The sequence below is a fragment of the Elaeis guineensis genome, chromosome 2 (assembly GCF_000442705.2).
Source record: "Elaeis guineensis isolate ETL-2024a chromosome 2, EG11, whole genome shotgun sequence".
In the NCBI taxonomy this organism is placed as follows: domain Eukaryota; kingdom Viridiplantae; phylum Streptophyta; class Magnoliopsida; order Arecales; family Arecaceae; genus Elaeis; species Elaeis guineensis.
Genome location: NC_025994.2, coordinates 4,237,011 through 4,251,288, shown reverse-complemented (window position 1 = coordinate 4,251,288; position 14,278 = coordinate 4,237,011). Strand labels below are relative to the sequence as shown.

Here is a 14,278-nt window from a genome sequence, read left to right as displayed (position 1 = left end):
TTGGTTGGGAGAAGTGGGTGTCTGAAATTGAAATCGGAATGGATGACTCTCATTCCAACCATTTGGTTGGGAAGAATCTCATTCCAATTCCGATTTCAGGATGGAATGGGAATGGCTCAATCTATATAGAACTCAATTCTTACTCTTCTTTATGGATTCAATTTTTCATTTCGATTTCGATTTCGATTCTGATTTCGATCACGAACTAAATGCTTCGGAAGATTTGGCCATTTCGATTTCGATTCCAAGCTATTCTGATTTTCATTTCCATTCTAATTCTGGTTGCGAACCAAACACCTTCTTATTATCTTGAACAAGGTAAACCAAGATCTCCGTTATCTCGACCTCCACCATCTGCCCCTAGAAGGCCAAGATAAATCTTTGATCTTGACTTGATCCTACTCCTACCTTATCGGATCCACTCCCATGCATGCCGTCCCTGCCAATTGCCTACCAAATTCTTGGCAAATTCCTGTTCGAGCAAGCAAGCAAACACCAGCAGGCATCACATGATCTTCAGCAAATTTGGACCGCACAATCTCTCCAAGACGTTCATTGACTCAGCTGCAGTAGTCCTGGAATTGCAGTGTCCGTCACATTGCATAAATGACAGCCCGTGCACACGACGCCTGGTCATCTGTCGGACTAAAATAACACCGCTTCTCTGCAGCCGTTACGGGCTTGGGAGGTCACGGGCTGCACTCTCGGCGAATCCCAAGTCCCACCACTTGCCCCCCTGTCGCCTACGTTGTTACCAAACACAAGACACGGGACGAACGGCCACTGGGGCCCCCTCCACTCGCAACGGCTCCTTTGGAGAAGAGCACCAAAACCTCATCACAAAAGGCGCTCTCCTCGTGATTCTAGTGCTCCTCCTTAGGATTCCTCCATAATTGGGCCATGGGCGTCCAACCCAAAAAGCTAATGTGCTCTTGTTGAGTTTGATTCCCTTGGCCCTTTTAGAGGGCTCAGGTTGTATCTTTTGTGCAAAAGAAGCGTTCACCCTTCTTCGAACGAATCTATCATTAAATTGTATCATAGCTATTTCAAGATCTATACAGACGGATAGATAGAGGAGTTTGGAGTGCTTGAGATGTGTGTGAGGCGCCATCCAACATTTGACATAACAAGAGAAGATCAATCATCCTTTCGTGTGGAAGAAACAACCTAAACCACCCCCTCTTAAAAATGGATCCTATGATGAGTGTGCCTTTTGGTACATCTTTTTCTCCCAATAGCTGGTGCACCGTAGAGACATGTATGCAGTTATCCTATAATAATTTTTGATAATGATCAACATAATGTATCAATTAGGCTAAGTAAGTGGGACCCAATTTGGTACATCATTTAGAGGAAGAAAGCAAAAGTGGCAAAAGCCTCCGTATGATCATAAGATGATATGCTCGTGTCCCCTTTATTTGTTGCTGTTATTGTTTTTGTTGCTGTTCTTTTAGAAAGGAGATCCTTTCCATGTGCGCTTGGAGGAGTACATAGCACACCACCGTCCGCATTCTTAAATGCCAACGCCTGCCTGCTGCACTGCCATCTTTTTCCCAAGGAAAAGGTAGTCAAAGGGTGACAAGAATTATTAATGATTAAACAAACACATGCCTGCCATGCGAGTGGGCTGGGAGAGGGTAGAGTGGACCTGGATCCAAATTGGCCACACAATCCACTATTACAATCTATTCCTAATCAATGTTAGGATTAGCTAACACTGTTGAATGTGCATTAGCCTTGTTAAGAAATTTCATGTGTGGCTGCTTATTTTTCATTCATTGTGCAATTGAGATTTATGCACAAATTCTTAGGGTAATTATGAATTGTAGTTGGTGCATGCCATTTTGACAAGAGATGCACTTGCTTCACTGAATTGCACATGGTATGTTAGGATCCATGCAAAAGTGTATATTTGGCCTTATATTTTAAATCCTTTGTTTGATCTGGACATCAAGGCTTATATCAAAGGAGTATATAAGAATCTGTACGAATATGTATTTAGTCTTACATCAATAGATCTTGGATATTTAGGGCATGAAATCTAAACAATGCTTTTCTAACTAGCCTTTTGGATGCGACCTTAGATGGTTACATGGTAGACATTTGTGGCCATGACTCCGATTTCTAAACTAGACAAATAACCTCATAGCAATAAAGAATTCTCCACAGATAGATTTAGTACCTAAGTAATCTAAGTGAAAATCACTCTTTCTTATAGCATAGCTCAAATCCAGATCTCATTAAAAGGATCTAAATCCAAATGCATGCAATTTGATGCATCTGGTGCTTATCTACATTGTCTAAACTAAGTAGTCAGTAATTGACCATTTTTGCCGATTAAAATGAAATTGCAACCCAGTCCTCGGACCCCAAATTTCGGGCCAAGAATTGAACCGGAAACCATGGCATGGTGGGAGAAATCATGGCAAAAGCAAAGTCACAGTAACCCCACCAATGTCCACCGAGATGCCCACGACCAATTGGTGGACCCTCCTACTTTACCATGGTCCTTCTAAAGAGAAACTGACGGTGCCATCAGCCATCCTGCGGCCATCCCCACTAGTCAAAACACTCCTTTATGTTCCATGGCTCAATCACCACAATGCGATGTCCCACAATAAAATTTAAGAAAAAATACACTACAATCTGATGAATAGATACTCTCATGGATTGCAGTGTCGGGTTGGACCATACACGGAGACAGATATACTAACAAAATTCTACTCCTGCAACAGTTATCTTTTTTTTAAATATTAGAACGTTGGAAAAGAATCCCCACGCACCATAGGCATCATTCCCCAAATACAGAAATACTGGAAATTTTCTCTCTCTGCTCTCATCTTCTCTATCTTGCTGGCCTTTATCTTTATTTACTCGTTTCTTTTTCGTTTGCTGAGCTGTTGAGCTGTTGGCGTTTTGCTCTCGGGCAGCAGCAGCACCAGAGCTAGGAGACACCCAGCAGTCAAGTACTCTACTCCAACAATGCATATATAAAACCTCCACACCTCACACCACCCCAGAAAAAAGCTTCAGATGCTCTCTTTTCTTTATGATCTCTCTCTCTCTCCCCCTCTCTCCTTGGATTCTTGGATAGGGCGTATTCCATCTTCCCTACTGAGCACTGGAGGGGGCTGGGTGGGAGGAGGGAGGACTTCCTTTTTTCTTGCGGCTTTCTCATCGTTTTGATGGAAGAGTTCAGCTAGAGGGTCTGGAGAAGCGTTCTTGTTTGGTGGACTTCCTTCCCTTCTAGGGGTGGATTGTGGTCTGTGCAGTGGAGTGAAGAAAAGGGTCCAAGGTAGGATTTTGATTTGTGGATTGGTTTTGTTTGGTAGATTTCCTTCCTTTTGGGGTTGGCTGTAGTTTGCATGGTGGTGTGAAGGTAAGGGTCCAAGATGAAATTTTGATTGGTAGATTGGCTCCAAGGTTAGGTTTTGTTTGGCGCATTTACTTGCTTCATGGCTTATATTTACCGTGTTGGGTTTAGTTTGTATGGGAAGTAAAGGGATAGTTGTAGCTGGAGGGTTTCAGCTGGTTTGTTAGGTTCCCTTCCATTAAAATGGGCGGTCTTCATCTGTTGCATTTATTGGTGCTTCCTTTATTGGGTCTTTGGTTGGGAGGACTCTGCCAGGAGGATGCAGCTGTGTACATTGTAACCATGAAGCAGGCTCCTGCAGTTCATTATTATGATATGTTGAAGACGTTTGGAAACAGTGTGGTTAGTAATGGGGCCTCTGGGACATTGAATACCATCAACAAGCAAAGGTGCTCTTTTTCTTTAAAATGATACTTGTCCGTCCATTTTGTGGTTATAATTTTTCTGAGATATATTTTTATTCGTTTTGGGTTGATAAGGAAATAATAGGTGGTTTGGGCTTGTGCTTATTTGTTTCATAATTACCTTTCCTGGGTTAAGTTATCAATGTTATGTGAGATTATTAATTATTACCACTGTAAATTTCTTTATTTTAGAATTTGACCTAGGATTTCTCATGATTATATGGATGTAATTGGGTCCTCTGGGCAACACCACTAATTGCCATGGGATTCGAGTTTTCTTGTTAATAAAATGCTGTGATACGAAAATACAGATGTCCTTGGTTTGGTATCTTACTTCAAATAATCTTTTCTTTTCTATTTAACCTTTCAGTGTAGTTTATTGAGGTTCATCATTTCTTTTTTCTGCTTCTAAATTCACTTTAAGATGAGCAGTTTGGAAAAGTTTATGAGATAATTGTCAGACTTGAAACACCCTATACAGTATACACCCTTTAGATTTCTGTTGGTTGTGAAAGGTTTTAGCTCCTCTTAATAGAACTACCTTCATTTTTGTTGATAATTCTTGGCATATTTCAAGATAGAGGTTCTTTCATTTTGAACTACATCACTGAGTTAATTTACTAATTTTTACCATGACCTAAGTATCTAAGAAAACCTGAAGCATTGCACATTTCAACAGAAAGAGTGAACTAAATCCAAAAGTCAAATACATAACTATACAATGGATTCACATGCTGAGCAGTTTTTGTTGTTGTCATATATGAATTCAATGATTTAGCTAATAGTTCATGAACTAACTCTAAAAGACAATTAGGTAATTAAGAAATATAATAAGTTTTGATGTTAATATTACTTTTCCTACTTCATTTTCATCCTTGGCCAGCCTTTTATGCAAAAGTAAATTGAATATAGGATCAGTTGTGTAAACTATCCAATCTTGAGCAAACTAAAGCCTGCTCAGGATCAGCTTGATGCACCATGGGCTGGCTCAAGCTCAGCTGGAGATCATCACAAGCTGGCCAGACGAAGGAGGGCATGGAGGGCATGGAGGCAATGGGAAGGGAGTGACTGGCAGATCTACGATGGTATGCAGAGGCGAGCACAAGGAGGGCAATACTGAGGGAGAGATTGGCAAACATTAGATGGTTGATTGTGGCTCAATGTTGCTTGAGGAGGAGGATGAAGAGAAGGGTTAAGCTAGGCCTGGCACATGTAGTTATTACTCTTCCTTAAAGTGGCTGTTTATCTGAGTAATTAGATCTCTACCTAATGGCTGAAAATTGATTTACCTCTTTAAGCAAAGAAACTGTATGATTTATAGTTTATAGTATTACAAAATATGATTAAAAGGATATGAAAAAACTTCATGAGTAAATTATAAAATCACTTACTTCATAAATATTTGTATATTGATAAAATTATAGTAAATATATTAATATTTCAAATATTTTTGTTTATACATAAATATTTATATCAAGCACAGTCAAGTTGGATTTGAGCAAGCTGAGAATTGCTCTTTTTCAGATTGTTTATATTTTGAGTTCAAAATCCTATCTCAAGATCAGTTTGTTTCCTACTTGAGCAAACCCATGTTGAACCAAATCTTGAGCAACATGACCTGCTTGTGAGCAGCTAAAATGTTGGACAGTGCTATGCTATATAGTATTAGATTTTAGAGCATCCTTATTTTTTTATTTTGTTTCACTTATACATTGATTGCAGACATCTTGTCATTTTCCTTATGCAGTCATCCCTTCCATTATTTAAATTCTTTGTTGTGGACCTACTGGATCTAATTTATGAAGTGATTGATTTTTTTTTTTTTTTTTTGCATGTGTGTAGTTAATTATTTTTCCCTCTTTTTTGAAACTGCAGAAATGGTTCAAGAACAGATAAAAGTTACGGTTCATATTTGATTCGCCTTCAGGATTCACTACTGAAGAGGGCACTAAAGGGGAGAACTATCTTAAGCTTTATAGCTATCATTACTTAATTAATGGCTTTGCTGTTCTTATCACCCCTCAACAGGTATTTTGCATGATTTTTTATTCTTCCTCTCAGGCATTTTATTTTTTGAGTTACTGCTATGCTCTAGAGTTTAAAAGCAGTGATTTAAGTTAATAATCATGTTTCATTGGCTGTCTAGCTTGTTGGAAACTGTAGTGTTTCCAGGTTTGTATGATTTGTCGTTTATCAAATAAATCAGCAAAGAAAATAAGAAAAAGGAGATAAGATTTATACATGCCCTAGTTCTGGCCTTTTTGGAGGCACATCCTTGATACAGTCCCTTGATTGGAGGTAGCATTTCTACTACTCTACTCCTAAAATTCAATGACAAATTGCTAATACTGGCCTTTTATGCTTTATTGTTCTTAAGCGAAATCAGAGAAAGGGTTCAAGTAGGCAATGATATTGTAGTTAAGGTGTAGTTAATGTTCATGTGCAATTACAACTGTTGGCTGTCTGAGTGATTATTTCACAACCAAATAAGTAATTGCTCATAATAAATGATTAAAAAGGAAAGAATGTAAAAAAATCAGATTTAAAAAAACATAATTGTTGGTTAAATTGGATAAAAGGAGGCATTCAAGAAAATTCCTATTGTTGGACTAACCTATTATTTCCAAAGGTTGCAACAACAAAAAAAAAAATTGAATTAAAATTTGTAAAGAATTGAATTTTCAGAATTTTGATTGTTGGAAACTAATTATAAATCTGACAACAATGCATATAATGTTCTTTTGGTTTGCTTTTATCAACAATCATGTTTCGTTAAACTGTGGCGTTTGATTGACTTCCCTTCTGATTGTCTTTACAATTAGTGACTTTCTGGTTATGTCTGCCTCAAATGGTCACCCAGACATAACCCTCCCATATCTATATACAAGTGTTGCAACTAAGTTGTGACACTTTCTATGTGAACAAGGATGGATGGAAGCCCAGCTGAGAAGTGAGGTGTGGGTAGGATTGAATACAGGTTTCTTGTATCCATGTAAGATACTTTACCAAATAAGCCATTTTGCACACTATAATATCCTATGCATGTGGATTCTTTTTGATTTTTTCTTTTTTGTGACAAGAAGAGGAGGCAGAATTTTCTCTGTCTGTATTTTTTTTATGTTAGAGGGACTATTTGCTTGCTTAAGCAAAGCCTAGACATGGCAGTGTGTCATTGTATACTGGGATAAAGAGGAACGAAGCTAGTTTGTGCTAGCACCGCAACTTGAACTGGTTGGATCGGGTGAATGGTCAACTGTAGCCCAACCCAGCCTCTCTATGTTCCAGCTATAACCTAATCAAACTCACCCTCGGCCTGGGATTTCTCCAATCTAACCCAAGCCAATCCCATCTTAATTATAATTTGGGTTGAGTTGGGTCAGATTAATCAGGACAGTCATATTATATAGGTAATTGAGGATTAGCGAAATTCTTTGGATATCTTTGTTAGGTTAGCGTTGGATTGGTTGGGATCTTATGAACACGAGTCTATAACTTAATAAGGCTAAAGATATGGTTAAATAAAACATGTAATTATTTTATGACAAACAATTTTATTTGTTGGGTTAGATCAAGTTGAACTTGGTTGGTTGGATCTAGGATTGGGTTTAAGCTTTTCGAATGTAGTCATATTTGGTTTTTGCTTTAACTTTTTGATGTTTTCAGTTGCTTTTCATGGTAATTCTTGCAGCTAATTTCTTATCTGTTCAATTTTTATACTTCATACTAGACATGATTATTTTACCTTTGTAGAAGGCAATATATTGTGTGCAGGGTGTCTGGTTGTAATTTTCTAGTTAATGAGATTCATTTGTGCCTTCAGCCCATGGATGAGGCATTTTGGGGTAAGCGAAAAAATTATTTTTGCATGCGCCATGTGGTTTGTTTTCCTTATTCATCACACAAAGGATCTGTTTCAGTCTTCATGGCACAACAGATCTTGGAATTAACGTTTAAGAAAACATGATACATAATTATTAATAATTTAATTTCATGCTTGCAGTAGTCTTAGTTATATAGGCATTTCTCTGTCAGTTTAAGTTTGTCAGCCAAATTTCTCAGTTCAGTTTTTATATGAATACAAACTTCATAGATTGTGTGTTTAGACAACCTAGACTGTGTCATAATCTAAAATATTCCGGAACTGAAGATTGTGACAGATGCAGTTGGCCCTCAATATAGATCTAACTGTTGAACCATCTTTTGAGTCTTTCTAGTTTGATGTTTAACTCAGCTTTCATGCAACACAACTTTAAATCACACTTCAACTTTGACAGAACCTTGATTAGATAATTCTCGGTCAGTATGTGACTTCCTCTTAAATTTTGAATGTTCAAACTTAAAGCATATATAATATCTTAAGATTGGTACTTCTCATTTTTAGAATTGATTGTGACACAAGTAATAAGCCCCCCCCCCAAAACCCCTGTGGAAGAAAAAACTAAGTTGGTATTCTTGGTGCTTTCATAGGCAGAAAAGCTTTCTAGGAGACGAGAAGTAGCAAATGTAGTTCTCGATTTCTCAGTAAGGACAGCAACTACACACACTCCTGAGTTCCTGGGTCTGCCACAAGGGCATGGGTTCAAGGAGGAGGGCCTGAAGTTGCGGGACAAGGAATTGTTATTGGTTTTATTGACACAGGAATTGATCCAACACACCCCAGCTTTTCAGATAATCTGTCTCTCAGTCTTTATCCAATTCCTGCTCATTTTTCTGGTGTTTGCGAAGTTACAAGAGATTTTCCATCTGGATCCTGCAACAGAAAGCTTGTTGGAGCTCGTCATTTTGCGGCTTCTGCCATAAATAGGGGAATTTTCAATGCTTCTCAGGATTATGCTTCACCCTTTGATGGTGATGGCCATGGAACGTGAGTGCTTTCCTTACATGCCATAAGCTGTAGTCTTCTGAAAATGTTTATTGTTTGATAAGATTTCTTTCCTTGTTGAAAATTCTTGATTTCCATATGAGTATTTTTAGGTCATCTATAGCTGTTTCCTGTTTGTTTATTTTCTAAAACCTTGTTGTCAAATGCTTTGATCACATAGAAAATTTTATCTGTCTCATCTATTTTGGAGGAAGCCGTGGATATGTCTAGAAAAAAAAACTGAGCATGAAGTTCAGAGCAATCCATTTGATGTTTGTTCACTTGAACCTGCAAATCATTTAAAGAAATCAAAGTCACAGTACTTTCTTGATTCCAGATTTGTTGATGTAAATGTTTATTCTTCATATATAGGCACACAGCATCCATTGCAGCAGGTAATCATGGAATTCCTGTCATTGTGTCGGGCCATTACTTTGGGAATGCAAGTGGCATGGCTCCTCATGCACAGTAAGTGATTATTTTTGTCTTGATCATTGACTTATCAGCACATGCATCTTTCTCACAGACTGAGATGTGTGGTGACTGTGGTCCGTCATTTTTTTCAGCATATCTGTTTACAAAGCTCTGTATAAGAGCTTTGGTGGCTTTGCTGCTGACGTTGTTGCTGCCATAGACCAGGTAAATAGTGATAACTTTCCTCCACTTCACATTATATGATTTAAGTTTGACAATTAAAGTAAAATTTCTGTCTTTTATCTGTTTCTTTATCTGGTCCTTGATTATAGCTGGTTCTGGCTAAATCATGATAACTTTTTGAAGCTAGCATACTTCTGGTCATTAAATTTGAGAATATCAAGTTCAAAAATTTGCCTAAATTTCTGTATCAACAGTCTTTCTGCCACCTTCCAGCATAAAGCCACTGCAACATGATGACATGAATTGTTAAAAAAATATCACTGCTAACAGGAGTAACACATCTACAGTCTTTATGCATTTCTATTGGTGCATTTCATAGACTAAAAGGTCCTTTAACTATGGAGAATCAAGAGATGGAAGTAGAATATCTCCTTATATTTCCATTCAGAAATATTCTCTGGTATTTTGTACAGCTTTATAACTGTAATTAGGCTATTTATCTTCATTAGGAATTTAGGAGTTGTTTCACCGTATAAAGTTTATTAATTATTTTTCTTTGCATTCGCAGGCAGCTCAAGATGGTGTTGATATTATAAGTTTGTCCATCACTCCTAACAGGCGCCCTCCTGGGATAGCAACATTTTTCAATCCTATTGATATGTCACTGCTTTCAGCTGTAAAGGCTGGAATATTTGTTGTCCAAGCAGCTGGCAACACTGGACCTTCACCAAAGAGCATGTCTTCCTTCAGTCCGTGGATATTTACTGTTGGTGCTTCAGCGCATGATAGAATTTACAATAACTATATTCAACTTGGCAACAATCTAACCATTTCTGGGGTTGGACTTGCACGTAAGTTTGCAAACTATTTTATGTTAAATAACAAAATTTTGATGTCTTAAGATGTCTTGATTTGGGCGACCTTTGTCCCTGCTACATTCTGTATTCACACTGCTAAAATCTTTTAAAAGATCATTATCAGATTCTCGAGTTTTGTGAATCCACTGAATTAATAATGTGTCTATTCTTTCGAAGTAGTTTGCCATATATAATATTGATCTTCTTTATCAAACATAAAACTCAACTATAGTTATTTTTTTTTCAGCTGGAACAGATGGTGACTCGATGTACACTCTAATTGCTGCAACTAATGCACTAAAAAATGACACAACAGAAAATGACATGTATCTGGGAGAATGCCAAGACTCAAGCCATCTAAGTGAAGAATTGGTTAAAGGAAACCTATTGATATGTAGTTATTCCATTCGGTTTGTACTTGGGCTGTCCTCAGTCAAACAAGCATTAGAGACAGCAAAGAACGTTAGTGCAATTGGAGTTATCTTCTACTTGGATCCATTTGTCCTGGGGTTCCAACTCAACCCTACTCCTATGCATATGCCTGGTCTGATAATACCATCTCCTGATGACTCCAAGGTATCGCCATTCAGGATTATCATAGTTTCATTTGTCATGCATCCCCAAAGCTTGGTCAAATGGTAGAATCTGGAAGAATGTTTAAGTTTAGTTTGTGCATGCGCATATGGTTGTATATCCACTTAATTTTTGACACTACTTTATGTTGTGTAGTTAGCATATACAACTTATTACTAGAGCTGTCTTATTGGATCATATGTGATTTGCTCTTGCCAAGGGTTGTTTCCTCATTCAAGGAAACTAATCAAATTTTTGATATGATTTCCTTTGTTTCTCCACCCTCAATCATTTTGCCCTTCATGTACTAGCCCTTCAATGGTCTTGTTACAAATATCCATACCATCTTGGCTGATTTTCTGTTAATCTATTTTTGGTGCAACTCCTAAGCTTCCTCACATGTGCTAAATCCTAACTTCATCAGTCTTATTTTGATTTTTACCATAATTCAATTCAACCTAATTATCTCATCAACTCTGATAACTGACCCCAACTAGTTGGGACCAAGGCTTGGTTGAGTTGAGTTAATCTTGTTGACTCTAATGTGTCAAACGTGGCACATGTAAAGTACCTTCTTGGAATTCAAAGGAATTCTCCATTTGTATTCTTTCCTTCATAGAATTATGTTCTTCAATATCTTTATCACAGGGATCTCATTGCTTAAACTGTAGGCATGTCCTTTTAGAAAATTGGGTTGCCAACAGTGCTTTCCTAAATTTGGTATAATGGGCCATTGCAATGCAGATCTTCAGTCAGCACAAATGTCGGACCCATTTCCATTCATCTCTTGCTTGCATGCTTGATATGTGCATACTTGGATTTGGGACACAAGTGGAGTTGCTAGATACTCTTAAGCCTATCTAGTTATGTAATCTTTCCCTTCTTTTTTTTTGAGAAATGTATCTTTCTTTAATTGATACTGATGAATACTTCATAACCGTGCAGGTGTTCCTAGAATACTATAACAGCTCCTTGGTGAGAGATGAAATCTCAAAAAACATTGTCAAGTTTGGTGCTGCTGCAAAAATATTAGGAGGCCTAAAAGCTAACTACAGCAACCCTGCACCAAAAGTAATGTATTATTCTGCTAGAGGACCAGATCCACAGGACACTTCGTTAGCTGATGCTGATGTCATGAAGCCCAATTTAATAGCTCCTGGTAATTACATATGGGGTGCTTGGAGCTCGTTGGCACTGACTCCGCTGAATTTGAAGGTATTTTAATGGTTAACTGATAAATGTTCTCCTCATCCATCATCATTGCTATCACGAAGATAAACTCCTTATTGTAAGATCTATTACCCATGCCCATATGCAGTTGTCTTCTCATTTCTTTAACCGATCGCATGGAATATATGACATGAACGTCTCCTTGACAATTAATTAAATACAGTACATTTTCCTCATTGATTTGCATGCTTTGTGGTTATCCTTGATCATGTCTAGATAGTAGATATAGTTCCACATAATCATATAATCCTAAACTAACAGGTGTTATTTCATCTATGTGGATTCTGTAATTGTAGTGGTATCAATAAATCTGACAATAATTTATGTTTGACTGTCATTGTGATCTCCACTCATTGTTTTGGTGCTAAGTTCCTGGCCAAGGCAATCATACGCAAGGCTTGCCATGAAACCTATAACTTATAAGTGCTACTTTGCAAGTTAAAAACTAACTAATCTTAGACTCGTATTGTAGTTTCCACCCTTGAGGTTCCCATGGACCATGGAAAACTGCAGATAAAGAAGCAATTTTTCATATAGAGAATTGTTTTCATTTGTAAGATGTAATATTTGACATGCATCTGGATGGTGCAAATTACAAGTGAATGTGGTAAATTGAAACAAGGTTTTAAATCCCGTGGGACGGGGTTGTCCTGATTTTTTCATGGAACGGGATGCACCACCATCCTGTCCTGTCCCAACACTTGGGACGGAGGATGTCCCAAGGCATCCTGATTGGGATGCTGGGATGCTAGTGGGACAGCCTGTCCCGATATATGGGATGGTACCTTGTCCCGGTGTCCCACAGGACGTTCTGTTGGGACTTGAATCCTTGAATTGAAGCAGAATCCCAAAATGCTATGTAATCAAATAGTCTTATCATATTTAAATGTGCATTTTCTTTTTCTTTTTTTGTATTAGTTGATTTTCTTTTGGGTTAGCTTTTACTTGATTCAAACCTTCGTGTTTTTAATATGATTCTTAGGTGAGAATTTTGCCTTGATCTCTGGTACAAGTATGGCTGCTCCCCACATTGCTGGGCTTGCTGCTCTGATCAAGCAGAGGTTTCCACATTTTAGTCCTTCGGCCATTGGTTCTGCACTCTCCACAACTTCCACTCTCTATGACAAGCAAGGAGGACCGATCATGGCCCAACGATCTTACAGCAACCCAGATTCAACCCAGTCACCTGCAACTCCTTTTGACATGGGCAGTGGTTTTGTTAATGCAACTGCTGCTCTAGACCCAGGAGTGATCTTTGATTCTGGTAAGTTCTATGAGACAATTTCCTTCATGTAGCAAATGACCAATACCTCCATCCGACAACCTGTAACAGTTAAGTTGTTTATATAGAATTTAAGATTTATGCATGATAGGACAAAATAAACTACTGCCAGTAAAATAGTGATAACTGCAAGTTAACTTCGCATCATATTGAGCCTCCATGGCTTTCTACCATACTTATAAGAGTGCCAATAGAAAGATTTGCTAATACTCCAGCCATAATTGCAGGTAATATCCTGAAAAATGACACTCTGTACTGATACCCCATGGGCATTTTAGCTTTAATACATGATGCGAATATCAGAATAAATAGTTTATGACCAATTTATGTTCTCTCAGGGAATTTACAGTTTTATATGGTTATAACCTGTGGCATTTGGCTTGTATGATATGCAGGTTTCGATGATTTCGTTGCATTTCTATGTGGCATCAATGGTTCTAGTCCTGTAGTCCTGAACTACACCGGTCAGAACTGTAAACTGTCCAACATGACTGGTGCGGATCTAAACCTGCCTTCCATCACAGTAGCATTGCTCAACCAATCAAGAACGGTCACAAGAACAATGACCAACATTGCTAATGATGAGACTTATAGTGTCAGCTGGAGTGCTCCTTTTGGGGTCTTGGTTTCAGTCGCACCTACACGATTTTTTATTGCCAGTGGCCAGAAACAAAACTTGACTGTTGTTCTAAATGCCACCATGAACAGCACCTCCCCCAGCTTCGGAAAGATCGGTCTTTATGGAAGTGGAGGCCATAGGTCAATGGTTCCATTATCAGTCATCTCAAAGATTGTATACAATACCACCATAAGCTGAAAAAGGATCTGACAATTACTTTTGCTTTGGCATCAAGGTTGACCTGATTTTTTTATTCGTTTTTGTGTATAGGAGCATCCTGATATAACTAGAAGAGTGACTAATAATTGTATAAATGCATCTTTATCCCCTTCCATGATGGGACTTACATTTTCGAACAAGTAAGCATCATTTTGTGGATTAACTGAATAACCAATCTGTATGCATATCCCCAACTGTGTCAGGTGAGAATACCATGGTCTAAAGGGCAGCCATTGCATGCATAATGGACATCCTTAATGAAG

The 14,278-nt window shown here is 38.0% G+C and overlaps 1 protein-coding gene across 1 annotated transcript; it reads left to right on the top strand.

Moving 5' to 3' along the window:
* The first annotated feature begins 2,909 nt into the window (after positions 1-2,909).
* Positions 2,910-14,159, top strand: LOC105033782 (subtilisin-like protease SBT2.2). Its single transcript, XM_010908705.4, is given in 13 exon segments — positions 2,910-3,762; positions 5,653-5,723; positions 5,726-5,805; positions 8,245-8,347; positions 8,350-8,641; positions 9,011-9,106; positions 9,205-9,277; positions 9,804-10,086; positions 10,340-10,668; positions 11,611-11,851; positions 11,854-11,880; positions 12,878-13,159; positions 13,573-14,159. Coding segments are annotated over 13 exon segments (2,505 nt in total). The 5' UTR covers positions 2,910-3,556; the 3' UTR covers positions 13,995-14,159.
* The last annotated feature ends 119 nt before the right edge of the window (positions 14,160-14,278 follow it).